At 39.6% G+C, this 23,023-nt stretch overlaps 1 protein-coding gene across 1 annotated transcript in view; it reads right to left on the reverse strand.

The window, feature by feature from the left end:
* Positions 1–572: 572 nt before the first annotated feature.
* Positions 573–23,023, reverse strand: part of CLYBL (citramalyl-CoA lyase) — a 239,328-nt gene continuing 216,877 nt past the window's right edge. Inside the window, exons 7-8 of the mRNA XM_066621349.1 lie at positions 21,249–21,373; positions 573–1,280 (exon numbers count right to left, since the gene is read on the reverse strand). Of these exons, the coding sequence (XP_066477446.1) occupies positions 1,185–1,280; positions 21,249–21,373 (221 nt within the window). The 3' untranslated portion in view covers positions 573–1,184. The remainder of the gene's footprint in view (positions 1,281–21,248; positions 21,374–23,023) is intronic.

Genomic DNA, 23,023 nt, shown 5'->3' on the forward strand with positions numbered 1-23,023 from the left:
GAGTGATGCTAAACTATACTATTGTTGTGAATTGCACAAAGATGTGTGTCCATGTGTCTTCAGAATGTTTAGAAAGTATGCTGCTTAGCATCATGCAAACCCTTTTAGTTACCTTGCTCAGCACCTCCAGAAAAGTAATACTGGAGATGGCTCTAAATCCTCCCTGATTATGAGTACAAAAGGTCCAGTGCAGACTTCTTAAGGGGTAACTAATCCATATTAAGTGGCTTTGAGTTGGCACTCTAAGTGCATGAATAGTGAATCTAATCCATGAGCAACTGTCATTACAAGTACTAAGGAGTGGTGGTTGTTTTGGATTAATTAATCTAGGGCAAAAGGCAATGACTTTCAGAGTTCAGCAAGTTAAAAGTTGGGAATGGTTGCCAAGTCTAGACACTAATGGGGCTTCTTTAACATTTCAAAGTTGCATAGCAGAGAGAATTTCTTCTGTGGGGCCTTTCTCACAGGAGAAGACTCATCAGTGGAAATTCCCCCACTGCAACTCTTAAAGGTATAGTCACCCTCTTGGGCTGGGAAGGGACTCAGCTCAGAATTAGTATCCTTGAAGAATCTTGCTCTCTACAGTCAGGTATTTATTCTAGAAAAGTATTCATTTTCCATTAGGATAACAAAGAATTAGTCACAAAGAATAACAGAAACGTTGTGCCCTTTAAAGCTATGCAGAAGATAGAATTTTAGCAGTGCCAACTTTCTAGTTTTGTAAGACAAGTTGAACCTAACTAGAGTTTGTTATACAATATAAAAGGTACAGACATCCTGTCCTCTTCTGCACATAATCACTCTACTTCCCATGGAAAGTTTGTACAGTGCAAAATGAAATTAAAAGCATTTTGTGTTTGCATTTCATTAGTTGTTTTGAATAGACCTATTTCCCAAATAAGCAATGATGTCTTATGCAAAGTCAGAATTAATGTTTGTGATGCAGCACATTCTGCGTTGTGATACTGTTGCTTTGCAGTGGACAGGAAAGAGTGGGACAGGCTGGCCTGCCATATCTTACCACCATGGTCCATGATAAGGAAGAAAATATTTGGCAGGTTGTTGGGTATGTAAATAGAGTTCTGTTGCAGTGTGAACTGTTGCATTTTTCGACCTCCACGAATTATACAATCCTACTTTAAGTAGTTCCTGAAGCCCTCCTGGGGGAAGGTTCATTTAGCAGATCATTTTTTCTTGATGGCTGTGGCAAGCGTAATAATGTTCTGGGCCTGCTTCAGTAATGGCATGTCTATCATGCTGCCACGGAAAGTGAAGGCGCCCTGCAAAACAGAGAATATCAACTTCTTGAACAAGACCTTGGGAAAGGAAAATTGCAGGCTTGGGTTGGTTTTAATACTTTGCTGCAAGACAAGGATCATTACATCCCACATGAATCAAACAGAGTCTTCTTGTACTGGCTTTAGAAAGAGCCAAGAGGCACAATCAAAGGCCAAACTAAAAAAGCCCCCAAAGATGCGTGTTATGTAGAAGAAAGGCAAAAAAACAAAACACCCTGCATAGGAAAAAAAGAAACCTTATATATTTAATTCTTAGTCTGAAACCAAACGGAGCCAAAAATGACCCGCAAGCTGAGAGGTATTAGCTGGGGAGGGGGGATAGAGGGGAAAGACACAGACAATTTGGTCTGTCCCCAGCTTGAAAAGGAGGAAGCAACCAGTGTTGCCCTGGGCCCATTGCCATCTAGAGAAGAAACTCTTCCTTCAGACTCCCCAGGACAAAGTGAGCTGAGATGGGTGAATGGGAACCACAGCTTGCAATTATAGGAGATGATTTCTAGCTCATGCTAGCACCAAGGTACAGTAGCAATTCTTTTCCCTCTGAGACAAAACACCTGTACTTACTGCTGGTCAAAGTGCTATTTAATAATATAATACTACTGCTATCCACCGAGAACATTTTTGTCAGTAGTCAAACTCCAAACTAGCTAGGGTAGTGATTTTCAATCTTTTTCATCACATGGCATGCTGACAAGGTGCTAAAATTGTCAAGGCACACCATCATTTTTTTGACAATTGATAAGGCACACCCATTGACAGCAAGGGCTTGCACCCTCAGATGCCCTACTAATAAATTACCCTCTCCGAAACTCTCATGGCTCACCTGCGGACCATTTACATCACACCAGTGTGCCACGGCACAGTGTTGAAAAAGGTTGAGCTAGAGTCATGGGTGAGCAGTATTGTGATGAAGACCATTAAAAATCTGGCTGGGGGATCAACAAGGCTAAAAGGGCTTTGCTCAGTTCCAGAAGCAATGCCACTGCTGCTAATTTATGGCCTGCCAAACTAGCTTGTGAGTTATCTGTTGCACTGAAATGACACATATTATTTACCCAATAATGACAGGAAAACATTTGGAACATGTATACTGTTTAAGCACAGTGTGAAACTCCAAAGCTGGTATACGGTGGATTTGCCTGATAAGGTGACTGTTTTGCTATTATTTTATAGTTGTGATGCTTATATGCTTTAGGTCTTGCACATGGTAGAATCCAATTTCATAATTGTGAGCCTACATGAGTCACATGTGAAATGATCAAAAGAGCTATAATGGAAACATGCAAGATCCCTTGCGGAGATAGGGTGTTATGTGGTGTCAACAGTGGCCCCTTGTTCTCACAGGTCTGGGAATCATGGGGTTAAAAACTTGACTTTTAGCAGTGGGTGTGCTGCACAGTTGCAGCCATGAGAGGCAACAAAGTCTTCAAGGATAAAAGCAGCACCTGGAGAAGGGAAAATGGGTGGGTGTAGAAGGAAGGAAGGAGCAAGCAAGTGAGGGAGGGGAGGGTTACAAGGAATCAAACACTTCTGGCTGTTGGAAACACCCTCGAGATATTTGTACAACATATAAAGTATTGTACAACATATAAAATTATACAACATATATTGTACACTGTTGATTTAGGGAAAATTTAAGAAAATATTTTCATTCAAAAATTATGGGAAAACCCATATCACGGATGCTGTGGCAAAAAACTAAAAAAAAAAATAAACAGTTGGAAATATAAAAAAATTGTTGTCTTATGAAAGAACACCGAAACTGTTCCTAGAAGGCAGCAATAGGCGGCCTTTTTTTGGTGAATAGGTGGCCACCACCAGATGTATTATGGATTTCCAAATGGCATAGAAAAGCCGAATAGATACAACGCAGAGAGATAACAGTCTAGTTCAAGGGTGTCAAACTCATTTCATACAGACGACCAGAGTTAGCATTTATGGTACCTGCAGAGGGCCGGAAGTGACATCATTAAGCAGATGACGGTCAGAAATAATCACTTTGTTCCCACTTAGAAATTCATTAGCTGCAAATGTAGAAGATAAAATGTGCAAATTTTGTTCACATTTTCAAGATATGAGAGAGGCCAATTAATACGCTGGGAAAGCCTAATCATAACAGGGGCCTGATAAATGGCTTCCGGGGCAACATTTTATCTTCTGTAGGCCTTATGTTTGACACCCCTGGTCTAGTTCATAAACCATAAAGATGGCCATACAATAAGTGAAACTCAGTTTCCTGCAAAATGTTTTAAGTTTATCTTTCTCTACATAATCTTCTATTTACTATTATTTTAAAAAGACATACTTCCATTTTTATTCTCTTCCCTCCCTTGACTTGCTAAAAGTTGATGATAAATTATAGGCAGAAAAATATGCAGTCTATGACACTGGAGAAAAATCAAAACGTTTTGTATGAAAAGATGCTTTCAGAAAACAGATCAATTTCTATTAGACTGTATTTATGATTATAGTGTAACTTTTTTCTGATTTGTTATTCAGAGTATGGCAGCAAGAGAGAATTGGTTAACCGCTGTCAGAATCTAAGCCAGACTTTAACTTCCCCTCAGTTCACTTTATCCTCTTCGTTGAAACATGCAACATGTGGACTTGAAGGAATAAAAAGGCACCCAGTTCAAGGGGGAATCTGACAAAATTCAGACATCTCCAGACAAAAGTCTGTGTGGTGTAGCTACATCATACATCCAGTCCTCCTAAGTGGTCTCTTCACTGTTACTAAAGCAGGGTGGGAAGGAATAACCACATAGTAAGGTAACCAACTTACAGACCAGAGACTTTCCAGTTTCCTGTCTTTAGGGATCTCTTTCCACATTTACTTGTTGTGGATTATTCTGGGGAATTTTCTTGTGGATCACTCAATAAACAGTGCTGGGTCATAGCTCTGCAAGTGGGTCACAGTCTCTAAAAGCTAATGCCACAATATATTGGTGAATATTTAAGTTGCTAAAGGGCCTTTTGCTGGCCCTTGTTGTTTTTGCCACAGCAGACTTAACATCACAACTTTCTGGTTGTTGCTTTTCTTTCTGTCTTACTAGTTTTAAATTATTTAGCTTGGTTTCTAAATTCGAGTCTACAGATCAATGTCGAGACCACAGAATATAGTTTAATAACTTGAGCAGCAGTTCTTTCTTCCAGTGCCAATAAAAAAAACACATAAACCAGCATTATGTTGGCCCTCCTTATTGTCTTACCAGTTTTGATAGTAGTTTTTAAAATGCAATGCTTTAAAGTGCAATATTCATATTAATAATTTTTCTAGAACCACAATAGACTTTACTTGATTTTCTGTAATGTTTATTCATAGCTGAATAAATACATATTGGTCAAAATGCTGCCTATTAATGTCACCTTTTCAGTTACCATCTATCTTTATGCTTGCTTAAAGATTAACTTCAGCAAAACTGTAGTTAATTTTCTTTCCACTTCCACCTCAAGTGGTGACAGACAGGTGTTCACATTACTCATGTTCTCTCCCCCCTTTAAGCACTGATATAAGATCCTATGATCGCCTTCCTTATATACATATAGGAGAAACGTGCAACTTAAAACAAAAACCAGTGTTGACAAAGTAACTTCTAAGCTAAGCAATGACATTTCAAAGATTTGGAAGTTCACAGTCTCTTCCTGCTAGACAAGAACCTCTCCCTAACCCTACCTACCCATTTCTTTTCCATCCTATCTTATCTTTCATATTTTTATATTGCCCTACCTCGAAGAAGCTCAGGGTGGTATACATAGTTCCTTCCCTTCATTTGTCCTTACAACAACTTAGGAAACTTTATGGCTGATTGGGGATTTGAACCTGGAACTTCCAGATCTGATGGCTCAACACTATTGAAGGATTATGCCAGTGAAATGTTAATTCCACCAGCATAACCTCCTTTATGGCCGCCACAAACATGACTAGGCCAGTGCGCATGGGCTATCTGCCATCACAAGTGGTGGGCTCCACTTGCTGATGGACACTGGATGCCCGCTGGAGGAGGTGAGCTGGCACAGGGAGTTGGAGGAGGCAGGGGGTTGAATGGGGTGGGTGGAACAGAGGAGGGGAGGGCAGAATAGGAAGGTGAAGGGGTGAGTAGGAGGGCTGATCAGGCCCAGGAGGGGACAGGATTGGCAGTTGTGCATGCCAAATCCCGATCCCTTTCCCAGGCCTGATCCGCTTGTACAGATCAGTGTGGACTTGGGCCAGCAATTGAGCTGGTGTAGTTCTGAGTTACCCCATAATGGCTGTTGAAGCAAGGAGACCTCCAGCAGCCAAAACTCCACCAAGGAATGCAGCAGAAGCCGTGCTGGCACTGCTGCATCATCACACAGGGGTAGGTAGGATTGGGCTGCCCATCAAACTCCAGAACCATATGTTTGAAATTGTTATTGGCATGTTTGTGTGAAGATTTTATAAAACTGTAAAACAAAAACAGCTCTTTCTTACTGTTGAAATAAACATAATCCAATTCCCCCTACCCCCATGATCAGAGGCATAGCTAAGGCTTGGAAAAGTCACTTCTGGTTTTCAGAGCAAACTGGAAGTGACTTTCTCAGGGTTCTGCAGGCCATTCTGAGGCCTGCAGAGGCCAGTAGAGTGGGTTGTTGGCCCAGTGCGACCCAGAAGAGCCTTCCCACCCTCCAAGTGGGAAGCCATTCAACTTCAGGAATGGCTCTGATTTGGAGGCAAACCAGAGCAAGGTGGGTTGGAGGGCCCAGGTAGCGACCCACCGCCTTGAGTTCAGGATCCACCAGAGGGTTGTGACCCACAGTTTGAGAAACCCTATATGAGAGTCAAACTGGTTTTAGAGATGGAGAGATTTGAAACAATGGGTTAATGGCAGACAACCACATGACTGCCTCAAGTACATGTGGGGCTCCTTCTGGGCTCATGGCTGACTGAGATTGTATGAAGACTGGGTAGGTGATGAGTATGACACAAATATCTGTATTAATATTCTCCATGAGGATCTCTTTCATATCTCAGCACAAAAGACCATATATAAAAGAGTAGCTTTTCATTAAGGGCACAATCCTAACCAACTTTCCAGCACTGACATAGCTGTGCCAATGCGGCATGCACTGCATCCTGCAGGGGGGAGGCAGTCAAGGAGGCCTCCTCAAGGTAAGGGCATGTTTGTTACCTTACCTTGGGGCTGCATCGTGCCTAAGTCAGTGCTGGAAAATTGGTTAGGATTGTGACCTAAATCTTTCTGAAGAGCTGCCAGCAAATGCCATGCACAGAATCTGACTCAAGGAATTAAACAGATGGAATAAACAGATTAATAGAATAAACAGATGGGGGGGGGGCACAAACAAAAAGTTCTATATGAATAATAGAGGAATGATCTTTAAATAGGGGTAGGAAATTAGTAGCTTTGAGAACATAACATAAGAACATAAGAACAGCCCCACTGGATCAGGCCATAGGCCCATCTGGTCCAGCTTCCTGTATCTCACAGCAGCCCACCAAATGCCCCAGGGAGCACACCAGATAACAAGAGACCTCATCCTGGTGCCCTCCCTTGCATCTGGCCTTCTGACATAGCCCATTTCTAAATGGGTTCATTCTAGCCCCCAGTGCCTTTCCATTTGACTCCCACCATAGTACCCTGTGCTTAGGGACAGCCTCCCCATTCAGTTTATGTACATGAAACAAAGAAACCTGCAAAGGGCTGTATAACTTTCTCTTTCTCAGTGCAAACAGTAACAGAGAGTCTGTCAAGAGTTGTCCTCTTGTGCACACTGGCTTCTCACTCTTGTGTGTGAGCTGGGGCACAGGCTGGTGGGAGTAAATAGCTATGGTGGATGAATGGCTCTACCCAAGCTTCGCTTACTATTGACGCTGGGGAGGAGGAATTCTTTGCCCCCTTGGAGGAGTGGATTCAGTAGTTTTTGCACTTCAGCCCCTGCTCAAATATGGCCCTATTAAAAAATGTTCCCAAAGTTTATAAGCCACAAAAAAATGCTTATTCACAGACAATTTAAACAAACTGTTAGGATTTTCCACCAACAATCAGCTGTAAAGTTGCTTGTAGCTCTATAGACTAACAAATTCATTTCAGCATAAGCTTTCATGGACTAAAGTCCAGTTCATCAGCCTGTCAGTATCTTGTGGTCCAAGTAGTAAAAATCAATCCAATCTAGGAATGTAACTGGCTTTATGCAATAAAGGGTGCAATCCTAATCAACTTTCCAGCATTGAGGTAAGGGCAATGCAGCTCTGAGGTAAGGGAACAAACATTCCCTTACCTTGAGGAGACCTCAGTGACTGCCACCCAATTGCAGGATGCAGCACATGCCCCATTGGCACGGCTATGTCAGTACTGGAAAGTTGATTAGGATTTGGGCCAAAGTCACACACCTTTGACAAAGAAGTAAAGCCTACTGAAATCAATAGAACTTACTGATGAGTAAACAATTTTCAGCTGGATAGGTAAATGGACCTTTAAGTCACAGAAGTTTATTATCATAATACCACCTCATAGAAAACTGTCACCAGTGTTCAAACTACAGTACTGGCTGATAATATGGGCTTGGATCTGAAGAACCATAAGTGACAGGAGAAACCATATTAGTGTTGTTCTCTAAACTCTTGTGGATCATAAAAAGAGTTTGTGCACAGCAGCTTGTCCAAATAGAAGAGCTCCTCTGGATTTGGGATCACTTTTCTTGTTTAGTACGCTTCGGCTGGGTCAGCAATAGTCCTTCCATGAACAGAAGAGGTTTTTCAGTAACAGAAAGTCACCTTTGAATCTAAGTCATCATGCTAATTCCAGAAAATATGACTGGACTTACAAAATATTATCTTCCAGAGGAGTAGCTGTGTTTGTCTGTAGCAGCAAAAATGACACAAAGAATTGTGTGATACCTTAAAGACTAAAATATTTATTGCAGAATAAGCTTTCACAGACTATCGTCCCCTTGCTAAGTAAAATATTAAGCAAGCCAGGGCAAAAAAAGGAAATAATATTAGGGTAGTGATGGAAAAAAAATAAATCCATATATACATAAACTATGTTTTCTCCACCTTCAGCATCACATATATACATAAACTATGTTTTCTCCACCTTCAGCATCATCTGAACTATAAAACTTAATGTGACCAAAATATGGCAATTTTCAGCTGACAAGGTTTTAGCAGGAACAATTGATTCTACCAAACTCCATGCCAAACACAGTGAGATGAAAATGGAGGATTGCTGGAACTTAAATTAGCTGAAATGATATTGAAGCTGTATTGCTTTCCTTTGAGGGCTCTCAGTATGCCCTGAAGAAGGCCATCTGGCTAGAACATTAGTTCTTTTGTTACACCCTGCTTTGGAGAAAGAAAGAAGGCAGCTGAGCATCATTATACCTGGGAACACTGGAAAACAACCCAGATATTTAAGGTCTCTAGAAGGTATGCTTTTGTGAGTTTTTGCTGCAAGCCAAATCCATAGCCTATCATGCTCAATAGCTTAGCCTGCTTCTAGGAAACAAGTGTGAAATACAAATATTTATTTTTGTCCACACTTCCAAAAGATCAAGGATTAGGAGGTGGAAGGAAGGGAAACAGTATTAGTAATAGTGTGTTTTACAGGTCTGGTCGATATTTGGATGCAAAACCTTAAAAGTACCTTACAACTGCCCTGAGACAAAATCTAAGCCACTAGGCTAAGCTCTCTACAAAGCATGGCCTCAAACGCAGTCTAGCTTGCATTATCGTTTCACATAGCTGGAGCTTTTCATTGTGAAAAGTATTATGTCTGTTAATAATACTTAACATTAGTACAGTACTTCCTGGGTGTGCAAAGCATTTTACCTGTATCATCTTGATGAGATCCTTACAACAACTCTGTAAGGTAAGTATTGCTGCCCCCATACTACAGATGGGAAGGCTGATGTTGAGAGGGACTTGTGTGAGGCCATCTAATTAGTTCATGGCAGTGGTGAAATTCAGACTGGGGAAGTCCTGATTCACAGTGGCTTCTCCATGAACATACAATAAGTTCTTGAACTCTTAGATGGGTAGCCAGGTCATTAACACACATAACAGAAATATACTTTTGCTTACTAGCAGGATCCAAAACCATTGAAAGCCATCTACATTGAACCAATGAGTGCAAGTGAGAGCATTCTGACTAATAGCCCAATCCTATGCCTGAGCAGCACAGCTCTTGGGCATGCTGCCCAGGCAACAGCCATTGCGAAAACCATAAGGCGCTTTGTGGCAACTAGGAAATGAATGGCGCCAATGAAGAGGCCCGTGCTGGTGGGACAACTGGTGGCACTCACCAAAGGTAAGTTCCCCACCAAGCAGTGGGGAAGCATTCCAGGGTGGGGGAAAGGCAGTAAGGAGGCAAAATTGGATGAGGAGAGGGTTCAGACCCGGGAGGGAGTGGGGATGGCAGTAAGAATGGTTGTCTTAACCCAAAGAGTCCTCTGACCCTGCAAGATAGAGGAGTGGCTGTTTTGGCACTACTGTACTGTGGCACCAGCAGCCCAGATAAGATTGGGCTGCCCGTCATTGTTAGTGACATGCAAAAATTACTGTCTATCCTGGTTTATTCAGTCTCACCTCAACCCCACAGTTTCTTCCCCTTTCCCTTGAGATCCTGAAGCCTAGTGTTTTCTCTCCATATTTATTCCACCTTAACTGGTGGTGTGTTGTGGTGTTCTGCCATGCCAGATTAAGTTTGAAGAACGGATGTGGCTGTATAAAGCTCACTGGATGACATTAGGCCAGCCACTATTTATTTACTATATTTATATTCTGCCTTTCTCCCCGAAGGGACCCAAGGCGGCTATCTCTCAGCCTAAACTATCTCACTGGGGTGTTGGAAAGATAAAAAGAGCGAGGAAGACCCATATGTATCACTCTGTGGTCCTGGAGAAAAGAGTAGATAATAAATATGTATATATCCCTTTCTCTAAAGAGTAAGACATAGTTAAGTTTGGGATCTCACTATTTTAATGGATCATCTCAAATGTTTGTCACACAGGTAGCTTCTTCTGCATGCAAGCAGTCATGGCTCTTCATCAGACATGAAACCTAAAATCATGTAGGGAAATGTAAGATTGTGGAGCCAGTGGGGTTGCTAGGAGGGTGCGGAGGGGGTGCGGGTCGCACCGGGTGATGCACCCTGCGGGGTGGCGCGCCCTGGGGGGTGATGTGCTAAAACCGCATCTTTATGAGCTACCCATCATGCCATACACCACTGGATGCAGAATGTCCAGCAGAGTGCATTGCAAAAAACAGAATTGAAATAGCTCATTTCGTTCAAAAGTTATGGCCAAAAAACCAGAAAGAAAAAATGAATGGAAAGTAGAAAGTGAAAGTGAGCCGTATTGTGCGTTTTCTCGTGTGTAGGCAAACCTGCCTTAGTCCGTCAGAAAGGGCAGGCTGAGAGGAATCCAACCACACCAGAATGGTCCCAATCCAATGAATGTAGCCCCAAAGAAACCCGAGAAGGAGGTCCCTATTTAGCCCTATGGAAAGTAAGCAAAACCCACGTGGCTGTGTTTACTTGCAAGTAGGCACACTTGCCTTAGTCTGTCAGAAAGGGCAGGCTGAGAGGACTCCAACAACATCAGAATGATCCTGAACCAATGAGTGCAGCTCCAAAAAAACACCCGAGAAGGAGGTTCCCCCTCCCAGCTGTGAGTGTGTTAAGCTCTATGGGAAGTGAAAGGAAGCCATGTGGCCATGTTTACTTGTGAGTAGGTGACCTTGCTTTGCTCCATCCAAGAGGACAGACTGAGAGGACTCCAACGTCAGAATGGTCCTGATCCGATGAATGCAGCCCCAAAAACACCTGAGGAGGAGGTCCTGCCCCCCCAACTGCGAATGTATGGAGCCCTATAGGAAGCAAAGCAGCCTCACATAGCGTTTACTTGCGAGTAGGCAGACGTGCCTTGGCTAGTGGTCAGGCCAGGCAAAGAATATGAGGACACCAGAATGGTCCTGATCCGATGGGACTGGAGTGCAACAAAAGCCCCAGAAATTTCCCTCACAGCCCAATCCTACCCACACTTTCCTGGGAGTAAGCCCCATTGACTCTAATGGGACTTACTTCTGAGTAGACAGGCATAGGATTGGGCTCTCAGACTTGTAAAGCCAGGTGGGTCTTTGTATTGATGTGCTTGAAATAGAAGGACTTTAAACTGGGCACTGGGGAAGGCTGAAGATCTCACTGATTCTTTTTGGGGGGGTTATTGCAGGCAGAGTACAGAGAAAACTCACTTGGTGGAACAGGACTGGCTCCCCCTTATTTATTTATTGTATTTTAATTTAACTATTTATAATTATTTATTTTAATTTGCTTGATGATGTCACTTCTGGCCATGACATCACTTCCAATGGGTCCTGGACAGCTTGTCATTCTAAAAAGTGGGTCCCAGTGCTAAAAGTATGAGAACTACTGCAATAAGGTGTTAGTAAGTTGACACAGGTGTGTGTGTGTGTGTGTGTGTGTGTGTGTGTGTGTGTGTGTGACTCCACAAGTTTTCAAAATCACTAAAATCAGAATTTGGAGGAATAATACCATCATGTTATATATCAATCAATGCGTAATTTCATGCAGAATGCAATGAAACAAGCCACATTGAAATATCTATGTTCTATGAAAAGGTACTGCCAAAAAAACCAGTGGGGGCGGGGCAATGGTACATTACCATGTCCACCATCTGGGGTGTTGCCCCACCCACTGCATGGGGTGACGTGCAAGCCACCTGCACTGGGTGACGCAAATCCTAGTGACGCCACTGTGTGGAGCTGAAGAAAGTGTAGAAATCACTGAAACTAGATGCAGGTAGATTCTTCTGCATGCAAACAGCCATGGCTCCATCAGACATGAAACCTAAAATTATGTAGGGAAATGTAAGATTGTGGGAGCTGAAGGAAGTGTAGAAATCACTGCAATCAATATTTGGGCATAGTCTAGTTCACACAATGGTGGAGAAAAGGATTGCAGCTGTCCACATGCAGGGAAGCTGTCTCTGTGTAATCAATGCCTAAAAAAGAGATGGTTAGGAGCTAGAGAGACACACAGAACTGTATACAGATGGTAGACCACCTTCAACTTTCTGAAGGAATAACAGAGTTGTCTTTGCCCACATGCTCATTTTCTGAGTTCCACTATATGCTTTGAGCAAACTGATTTTGCTGTATGCAACTGGTGCCTACTCTCAAGAACAAATCTCTAGGTACAATACCACCTTTCCATAGCCTATAGTACACTGTCTTGCAATTTGCAAGATAGCCAATTCAAAATCTCTCAAAAGAGCAGAAATATTCCCCCCTCCCCATACATTCATCCCCATTCACACTTTTGCTGGGCAAATTGAAAATTTCTGAACAGATGAAGCAGAAAATAAGAGAAAGAGAGAGACTAAAAGCAATGACAGAGATTACTTGAATATGTATATCACGTGTACAGATGGGGAAACAAGTCTTATTAGAAATGTACATCTTTTGGCTACCTGAACTGGTTGCAATTTTGGGCTAGGATTTAAAGAATTTCAGAACTTAGTTCCATGCTTCTAAGCACCTTTAGACCTCTGTTTCTTCATGAGTGAAGGTATATGCAACATTTTTAGAGTAGTGAGATTACTTAGGAAGTGCCCTCACCACATTATCTTCTAATGTATTATTCTTCTCCAAGGTTGAACTTTGAAAAAAATACTGGTTCTGCAAATTTTAAGTAGATGTCAGCCATGTATGGTGCTGATTAGCCATGAAGACCAGCCATAACACACAAAAAACTCCATCCCAATCCCCGAAGCAGTTTTCCCTTAAACAAAAAAGTTTATTTTTCAATTAATAAGGCAGTTGATGAATGGATAAATACTTGAGGGTTAGTAGGGTGCTGTTTTAGAAAGTCTGCCCATGTGTAGTATGTGACAGATGATCCAGCATTTGACTTGCATGCCTGTCACTTCAGCTGCAAAGCCAGGAGAGTGCCAGGTCTGCAACACTGTTTTAAGAGTTTTCTGGAAGCTTAGTTTCACGTTACATCTATGACCAAGCTAACAGCATCCACCGTGTGCCACATGCAAACCTCTTTTGAGACTGAGGGCACAATCCTAACCTGACGTTAGGCCAGCCCAAGTCCCTTGGTTGTGGAAGGAAGTCCCTTGGGCCGGCCTGGGAGGGTCGCAAACATGCTGTAAAGCACGTTTGCGCCTCTGTGGGAGGAAGCAAGGACAGCACTCCCAGAAGAAGTTAGCTGGCCTGTGGAGGCCAACAGGCAGGGGGATGGGCAGGCGGGGAGCGGGAGGCGGGGCTGGGATCTGGCAGTTATGCCAGATCCCAATCCCTGTCCCCGGGGAGAACGGAGCAGCTTGAAGCCACTCTGCTCTCCTTGGACTTAGGAGACCCATAGGTGCCAGCAGCCCTTACCCAGGGGTAAGGGGAAAAGTTTCCCCTTGCCTCTGGCTTAGCCACTTCTGGCCACAATCCTGCGCTGGATATAGCACAAGCCTCCTGGCTTGCCTGTTCCAGGGCAAATTAGGATTGTGCCCTGAGTAGAGTTCAAATTCAATTTGTGAGATGGTATGGGGAACTTTAACAAAAAGTTCCAGTTTGGTCGAATTTTGTGTGCCTCCTAATCCAGGGTCAGGACTGTGTGTGTAGAAACTTATGAGAAACACTCCAGTCACAACCAATTTGCTGTTGGTTGTGGAAGGAAAATTGAAGGAATGAAATCCAGTCCTGCCCCTGCTTCCTCTCTTGAATGGCTACTTGGCAATCTGATTTTCTAAAAGGGTTTTGTGTGCACATCACCAAACCTGGATTGTGACGAAAGAACCAGGCATGCAGTGCCCATTTGCACATGTGGTTTCTCACCCAGCTGGATCAAGGCACAACATCCAATTCAGTACATGTAAGCTCTGCTAGGTGATGCCAAAAAGTAGCTCTTTGGATCCGAGCCTAGGAGAGCAAGATATTCTTGTGATACTCCAGAAGCTTTAAATACAGCAACACCAAATCCTGTAATTTCTAGAAGAGTGTTTGATTAAGATTCCTCTGGTTGATCATTCAGATTCTTCCTATGAGCGTTTATATAATATGAAATTGCTTTGGAAATTAATGTAAAATAGTGGCACATGCTGTATGCCAACAATTTGTTATTTTTCCAACAAATTGTACAAAAAGAAATAAAAGCAATCTTCATATTCAGCTACAGAAGTACAAATACAACCTTTGACTGAAACTCTAATTTAAAAACATTTTTGTATTATTGAATGCAAGCCGTTTGCTAACTATTAAAATGCAGTACAAACCATTTATCCCTTTGCATCCCCTCTTTCTTTCTCTTGGATTTCAAATAAAACGCAACTAAGGCAGCTGGTCAAAGACTGGTTGAAACCAACTTAATTTATTTTATCCACTGCGCTTTCTAGCTCCAAATGCCCAAGAACTCTCAAATGGAACACTTCTTAAAATTTATGATTTAATTATGCAATTTAATGAAGTACTTCATTTAATTTTTAATGGCTCCAATTTACTGTTCAAGTAAACAGTTGGGCAACCTCTGAACCTTTGAAGATACCACAGAAAAATTCCACCAAGAGCTGCTTTTGCATTAGTTTGTCTATCATGATCACTGAGATTATAGATTATTACTTTGTGTACTTGCACAAAGAGTAAGGTGTGCTTAGGCTTATTACTTTCAATGAGCATAAGTGTGCCTATGTGCTGAGACTATTAACTATTAGTTTATTAACTAATTATTTATTAGTTAATTTATTAACTATGTATTAATAGACTAATAATAATAGTTATTAGTTAACTATTTGTTATTCACTATTAATATTTTGCTTGTAGTTTACAATAGGTTTTAAGATGCATATTGTCACAGTTTTGTAGGAACTAAAAATATATTCAGAATTCTAATCTCATATTAGTGTTTTTTCCTATCACTGCTTTTCTGTTAATAAGCTCTCAAAGCAGCTTACATAAAATAAAACTAAACATTCAAAAGTGCAAGGAAAAATTATGAAACGATAATTAAAACAATCAAAAGCAGCACTAAACATGTAGTTGAAAGGCAGAAGGATATCCAAAAACAGCTGATGTTCAAGCACTAAAAGTCTACACAAACAAATAACCAGGTGTTCACTACATGCCTCAAAACACACAATAAAGGAACATGGAAAGAGAGCATTCCAGGTCTTGCTGCCATTTCGAAGAAGGCCTTGACCTTTATAACTGCTGCTCTGACTTCACATGGTCACATGGCAGAAAGCAGTACCTCTGATGCTAATTTTAAAGCATGGACAGGTTCATTTTAGAGAAGGAAGTTTTTAATGTTATGTTGTTATTGCTAATGCAGATATTTCTAAAAGGAAATACTTTTAGACATTTACATCAACTTGGAGCATGCCCAAATTTACACATGAATCAGGATTCCTCAAAGGGAGCAGTGAGACAAGTGTTGGACTTAACTCACAAGTTCAAATCTCTGCCCAGCCATGATGCACACTGGATGGTCTTGGACAAGTCATTATCTCATGCAGCCTACACAGCTATATGTGCTTACTCTTACTATTAAGTTCAGTGGGTGCAAAGCCACAACAAAACTGTTGTGAGGATCAATCTGAAATATACACTATGCTGAGCTCCTCAGAAGAAAGAGAGATTGCTAAACTGTTAATTCTGTATCAGAGTGATCGTTTACAGAAAATACCTTAGGTACGCAAGTTTCTTTAGTTTCTGAGATAGTTTAGACCCAGTCATGTGGTCTAAATTTATTGCATAATTTTGTGATTTTAAGAACATGAACTTTATATTCTGCTCAAACCAGCCTTTTATCCAAAGGAAATTTTAACCCAGTTCTAGATACTCACCATATTAATTTTTTTAAATTATGTGTGATGGTTCAAGTGAGCTTTTGTCGGTGTACACAAGGACTAGGAAACTAAAAGAATATACAGTAATTGCTGTCATGTACACAAGTGCTTTTTCCAGGACAAAGATTCATATGAAGCAGCTTTCTGTGTGTGTAAAAGCTATGTGCTCATGTCCTATCAGAAAAGTTATCTTTTCTGAGGTTATCTTTATCTGAGGTTATGAATACAGGGCAAGTCAAAGTATGGTTAGCAAGCCTTAATTATGCCTGATTACAATCCACACTTTTTTGCCACACTAACCTGAAGAGAAAGCAAAGTGTGAGGCTGGCCCAAAGTGTGAAGTATGCCACTAGCACCTAATTAATTGCAGAGGAAGGGAAACTCATTTCTGCACACACCATTGCAACCTTTTATTTTTCTTTCTTTCCATGTCTAGTCAATTCATCCTTAAGGCTCAGAGGGAGTTACAATTATTCACCATACTCATCATGTTCATAAATCTCAAGTGCAGTAGATCACTGTTATTTCCATTTTACAGATGGGGAACTAAGACAAAGAGATACCATCTTGTCTGATGCCACTCAGTGAATCTGTGGCTGAGTTGTGATTTGAATCCAAATCTGCCCAATATACAATCACCACTTCATACCCAAGGACTATAAACTGCAGTAATAGAAAAAAAAATCAATGTTCTGAGTGAAGGAAAGCTGAATTCTACAACCTGTATATATCATGGACATTAAGAAGGTTTTCTTGTGGAATTTTGGTCTTTTGAATAATCTACTCTGCAGTGTTTACTAACTAACATAGTTTATTTTGTCTCTGTTAATTCTGTAAATGAAGGAACTGTGTGCAGCACTGAAATCTTGCTCCTTGATCATGCAAACTTATTATGCCACCCTTTTGGTTTCCAGGAATCATCAGGATTCATTAATCACACTCTTTTAAACAAACTATCAAAACCACAAGGGCTAGAAGTGTTTTTAAAGAAAGTTAAGATGGCCAGGAAGCTGAGTCCATGTCCAACAATGTGCAATGAACACACAGACTGCCTATACCTTTGAATATATGGCTGTGATCTATATTGCTGTGGAATCAAATACTTTATCCTCAACACTGTGATATGTTTATCTGCATTTGACCAGTAAATAAAACTTGGGTTTTATTTTGTTTTCCTGAAAATATACTTGTAGAAGTAAACAAAATTAAATACCCAATGCTCTTATTTCTAAAAGCTTTCTGTCACCAAACTACTTTCTAACATTTATTTTAAACCTGATTAGGGGCTTCTTTTGCTTTCACCAAAATAATGGCCTTGATCCAACTTTAGTCATGCATAAATAAGGTGCTAGCATGTGATTAATTGTGCTTGAACACATATGGGGGTTGCCCATCAAATATGGAATACATATTCCATACAAAGCAACACACTGCAGATAGACTGAATTCTCATTTGGGTGTGCACTTGACTTATGCCCCTGGATCCCAATCCACCAACTGATGTGCAAGTATAAATCTGCTCAAACACTTAAGTCTTCTTAGCTGGATTGGGCAAAAAATACTTATTGGGTAACACTACAATATACAACAGAGCATTTCCAACAATACTGAAAATGAGTGACAGTTCATTCAAGTGTATAACTTAGAATTACAGTTAAAGGGGAGTGTGAGAGGGAGGCCAGAAATAAAGTGTATTAAAAATGAAAATAGAATAGTACATACATAATTTTAAATTGCTTTAATTGAAATTGTTCTTATTTCTTGTGTACTGCTTTCAGTAGACTGAAGAACAGTGAAAAGATTTTTATAAATGCAAAAAATGGTTAATCTCTGAATATACTGATTACTTATAGCTTAATATAACACAATGTTGATTTGAAACTATTATTTATAAAACCAAATATTTAAGGCTAGGGTTTTCATTAATTCCAAAGCAAACGGGAGAAAAAAAGAGATGATATAAAAAGTGAAACAGATGACATTTTCTTTACTGAACTTTGCAAATATGGGGTAGAAGGTACTGTGTGAATTGAGATGTTTAATAAATTAAATAAAAACTAAATCAAGCATAAACTTAAATGGTACACTGGTAAACAAAAGGAACTGTGAGGATTACTAGCCATTTTAAGTTGAATTACAACTGCATTTTTTTCATTACAATAAAAGCATTTTATGATTGAGTTTTGTACAATATGGTACAACATCAATGTTGCTACCTGATCTTAATGTCAAGTAATGTATATAAGATATACTGTATGTATATAAGATAGTGTATATTACTGAAACGTCCACTTACGACTCAATTTCTTGCTGATGTTGATTGTTGCTTATCACTAAGCCAAAGTGTTTTTATTCTCTTAGAAATAGCAGTGTAGCTTGGGTTCCCTCAATGACACAGTTCTGTGCCTTCAAAACTGTGATAAATTGTGTGAACTGATTGCTGTATGTAAATGTAAACTATTGTTGGCTAAGGGCATCGAACTTCGTTCAGCAAGAACTTCCAATTAACAACAAACTGTGATCCCAGAGGCTCAAAACCAGCAATTTATCTGTGAGCAAACTAGTCACTCTAATCCTTTGCATTTAGTTTTTTTCCAGGCTTTCAGTTTTGATTAATAACGCAAAATACCACGGAAAGCTTAACAGTGTCAACCCCAGAGTTTTATTTTGGCTTTGCTGAAACAAAATCTTTAAAATGGGGAGAAATGAGGTGGAGAGAGGGGCATCTGTGGCAATTCGGTGACTGTACATTAGTCCTTCTAAAAGTAATACAGAGTCATATTGAAAAAAAGAGAGAACATTTTGAAGTCTAGGGGTCATAAATCAAGATGAAAATTTTAATGTGTTCGGACATGTGATACAAATCTCTTGTCATCAGTGGTACCTTGTTTTTTAAAAAATTAAGCTGTCAGACTTGACTAGCCTATTTTTAAGTGTCAGAGTTTTGAATATAGCAATGCAAGCTCTGAGAAGAGATTTTCAGAAAACATTGATAAAACAGCATCCTATTTTCACCTCACTGGGTGAGACCAGGACTTTGCCAAAGTCAATGGCAAAGCTCTCACTCACTTTGTTTGATGAGGTCAAAATTTAATCCTATCATGAATGCCAGTGTCATATTTATAAATACTAGGAGTTAAGAGCAGGTCACAAAGAACCTATATATTTCTATGCATCGTATTCGGAGGCAGCAGGCAAAATAGCTAACAAAGAAATGCAACTGGAATTGTGAAAAGGTTCTCTGAACTATCTGCTCACCAGTCCAACTGCAAATCTTTTATTCCAGTTTGTTTCACAATCATTCCCAAAGTGGTTGCAACATCCAAAAAGAAAAGAAAAAGCACAGCTTGGAGAACTTGTAGCTAAAACTCTTTGAAACAACTCAGACAAACCAATACAATTTCTGGATATTCCCGATATGAAGTTGCTAATATTGTTGCTTAACTATAGGTCAGAAAGCATTTGACATTTGAAATGTGTATGCAAAATGCAATGCAAAACTGGTGACTTTAAATATTTTGTTTAGTTCATTGCATTGACTTTCTGTGTACTCTTCATAACTCCATAGAAAATATTAGCTGCCATATGCACATCCCATTGCCAAAGTACACACACAGATGGGTATGAGAGAGATCCTAGCTAACAGGTGTGTGAAGAAATGCAAAACTGATAGCATATTTGTTTATTTTTATATAAAATATATTTAAATTCTATAATATTTTAATGTAGTGCATACTAAGCATGTATAAATAAAAGGGATCCAAACAAAAGCAGTGCAGATTGTTAGTTACAATAAACCTTAATCCAGTGTCCAAATTGATTATGTGAAAAACTATGGATTAAAAGAAGAGTAGCCTTCTTATTGTAACCAATTTATCCTGTAAAGGAGGAATCCAGGAAATCTCATGCTAAAATATAGATTCAGTGCAAATTTTTAGTATTTCTGCAATGAAGTCACAATGTGTGAGTGGGTCATCTGTTAGGCACTGGCAGGCAATAAACACATGAAACATATTTTCACATATCAGTCAAGTGCCAGTGGAATTTGTGGGGGACAGCAAGAAAAAAGTGTGTGCGTGTGTGCGTGCGTGTGTGTGTGTGTGTGTGTGTGTGAGCTTTGCTAAGAAATTTTGGCAATTAGATAGTGTGCAAATTGCATTGAAAGAATCACACTCTCTCTGCTGCACTTCTGGACAAAACTTAACTGACCTGATAACCATTTCAGATTTGGCTCCTACTAAAAGAAGCACATTTAATTGCAACTTTTCCCCCCAAAAGTGGCAAACTATATTATAGCAAATAACCTTTAAGATAATTAGCTGACAAAGCTGCAGCTAGCATAAAATTTTCCTTCAGGCGACCCCTAATTTAAGTGTTACTGGCACAAAGTGAAGACAGATTGTGCTGTACCACCACAATGTTTACATAGCAGAAACCCACAGAGCAGGAAACATGAGACTCAATGATGCACTAAATTAGGAACAATCTATTCGAGTGCTAATTTGCTTTCTTTTCTATCCAAAAAAACTACAGTCCAAAAATAAGTTCAAATACACATAATTCCCAATTTACAAGAGCAGAAGCTCCATCCTGTAAAGAGCCACATATTTTGGGTGACTTTTCCTCATGAGCTGTTCGCAAGATTAGAATCCCAAAGCCAATAATTGGTATCTGCTCTTTGACAAAAAGAAGACCAAAAAATAGTGCATAATATTACAGAATTTCTTCCTTGAAGTGATAGAGAGGTAAAGGACTTGTAACTTTTCTTCCATTTTCTCTTTATCACATTCCTTATTAATAGTATTCATTGAATTAATTGGATACCTAGGTAAACTTCTTACAGTTATTTGAAAGATAGGACACAAAAATACATATGACTGATGTTGCCACTTTAAGCAAATGCACCAAACTTTTACATAAAAATATGTTTTTCAGACAACCTAAGAGTTTCTATAATTTGCGTATATACTACTATATATGCTATATATTACAGTATATTCTATATAAAAGTTAAAGTACTCCTTTATGATGTCAACACAGATCCCACATTATGAGATTTTCATCCAGTTCAAGCACTACTCTATTTTGCATCTAGTATGAAGAAAGGCTTACCTTGCCGAGGTGCTGATGCTCTTCGAAAGCAGAAATCAGTTCTTGCGCCCACTTTATTTTCTCAGGGCTTGGCGAGAACTGTTCTTGGACAACAGCAACCTGATTAGGGTGAATCACCTGCTTACCTACAAAGAAGAAGAATAACCCCATAGTCTAGCATTAGCAAACAGATATTCCCTCAAAATTTCCAGTCACGAGGCTCCTGAAGATTGCATTGACTGTCATGTTTGATAGCTACTTTTTAAAAACTTCTGTCATTTTTAAAGCACACAGTAAGTAGCCCAAGCTCTCCCAGATTTAATGAGAAAAAAGAAATGGACACAAACCTATGTAAAAACTGAACTTTAGTTTTCAAAGATATGGAACAATTTTTGTTTCAGTTCTTAATAACTAGATAAATACAATAAGTACAAACAATAAGTTTGTACTTATCTTTACAAACCAGATAAGTACAACTAATAGAACCAGTCTATCAAAGGAATGCCTTGTCTCATGAAAACATAAACTATGAAAACAAGAGTTAGTACTGAAGAACAAAGCCTTTCTCTGGGGTCAGCTTTTTTTCTATTCTGAAATAATTGAGATTTCAGTCTCCCTCATGTACTCAGCAACTACACTTTAGTCACATTCTGCACTATGTGATTAATACAGAGTGCCAGGATAGTGTGGTCATTTGGGAGTTGAATTTAAGGCACAATCATATAGATGTCTACCCAGAACTAAGTCCAATTGTGTTCAAAAGGGCTTACTCCCAGGATTTCAGCCACAGACCTGGAAGAACTAGATTCAAATCCCTGCTCAGCCATGAAGCTTCCTAGGTGACCTTGGTCTAGTCACTATTTTTCAGCCTCACCTACCTGACAGGGTGGTTGTGAGGACAAAAGGAGGGAAGGAACAATGTACACCACTCTGAGCACCTTGGAGGAAGGACAATATAAAAATGTGAAAAATGAAAAATTCAAAAATCAAAGAGAATTCTTTCAAAATCATGAACCCTACAAATTTTGGGCATAAGTTCTCCTTCATCCCACTGAAATGAATGGGAAGCATGAAAAAGGGCTACATTCAATGAAATGTGTGCAGATGAATTTTTACTCCGTTTTAAGATGGAGCTCTTTCAACACGATCTTCATTCCACCTCTATTCTCCTGCCCACTAAGGCTAAAAATATTTAAACAAAAATCTTAAGGGAAATTAAAGTTTGTTTGAATTTTCTTCTGCAACTAGAATGTTAATATTTCTTATCTGTTGTGCTCTGTTTGACGTTTGACTATCTTTATACTGTGGATAAAAATGTAAAGAGTTGCTCTGTAATATTGTACTTCTGCAAGGGAAACTAAACAAGAAAAATTAATAAAAATATTTGAAACTTTCTAAAATCAGTCTTCACCTTGTCACATTTTTAAGAAAACCTTAAGAATTTTTCTAAAAACACAACATGCTTACAACAAATAACATCTAATATGTGTATGTGTCATTAGAAAAATATAGAATTCTTTAGCTGTTGGAAGCAGTATCTTTAGAACATTTCTATTATTCTTACTAAAGTCATGGCATAGTAATGAATAATAGTCTGTTTATAGTAATTTTTTAAATATCTGTGTAAGAAAAAAATCATACAATAATTAAAAAAAAAATACTCTTCCTAAGAAATCAGCAACAAAATCAGAGCCCCAGTTATGGAAATGCTTTATTTTCCTCTTGCATGTGAGGAGTATCTTTATTTTCTGTTGGGGTATATTAAAACGGACTTTAGCATTCCTTTGAAAGATGGA

The sequence above is a fragment of the Tiliqua scincoides genome, chromosome 3 (assembly GCF_035046505.1).
Source record: "Tiliqua scincoides isolate rTilSci1 chromosome 3, rTilSci1.hap2, whole genome shotgun sequence".
NCBI classification, from domain to species: Eukaryota; Metazoa; Chordata; class Lepidosauria; order Squamata; family Scincidae; genus Tiliqua; species Tiliqua scincoides.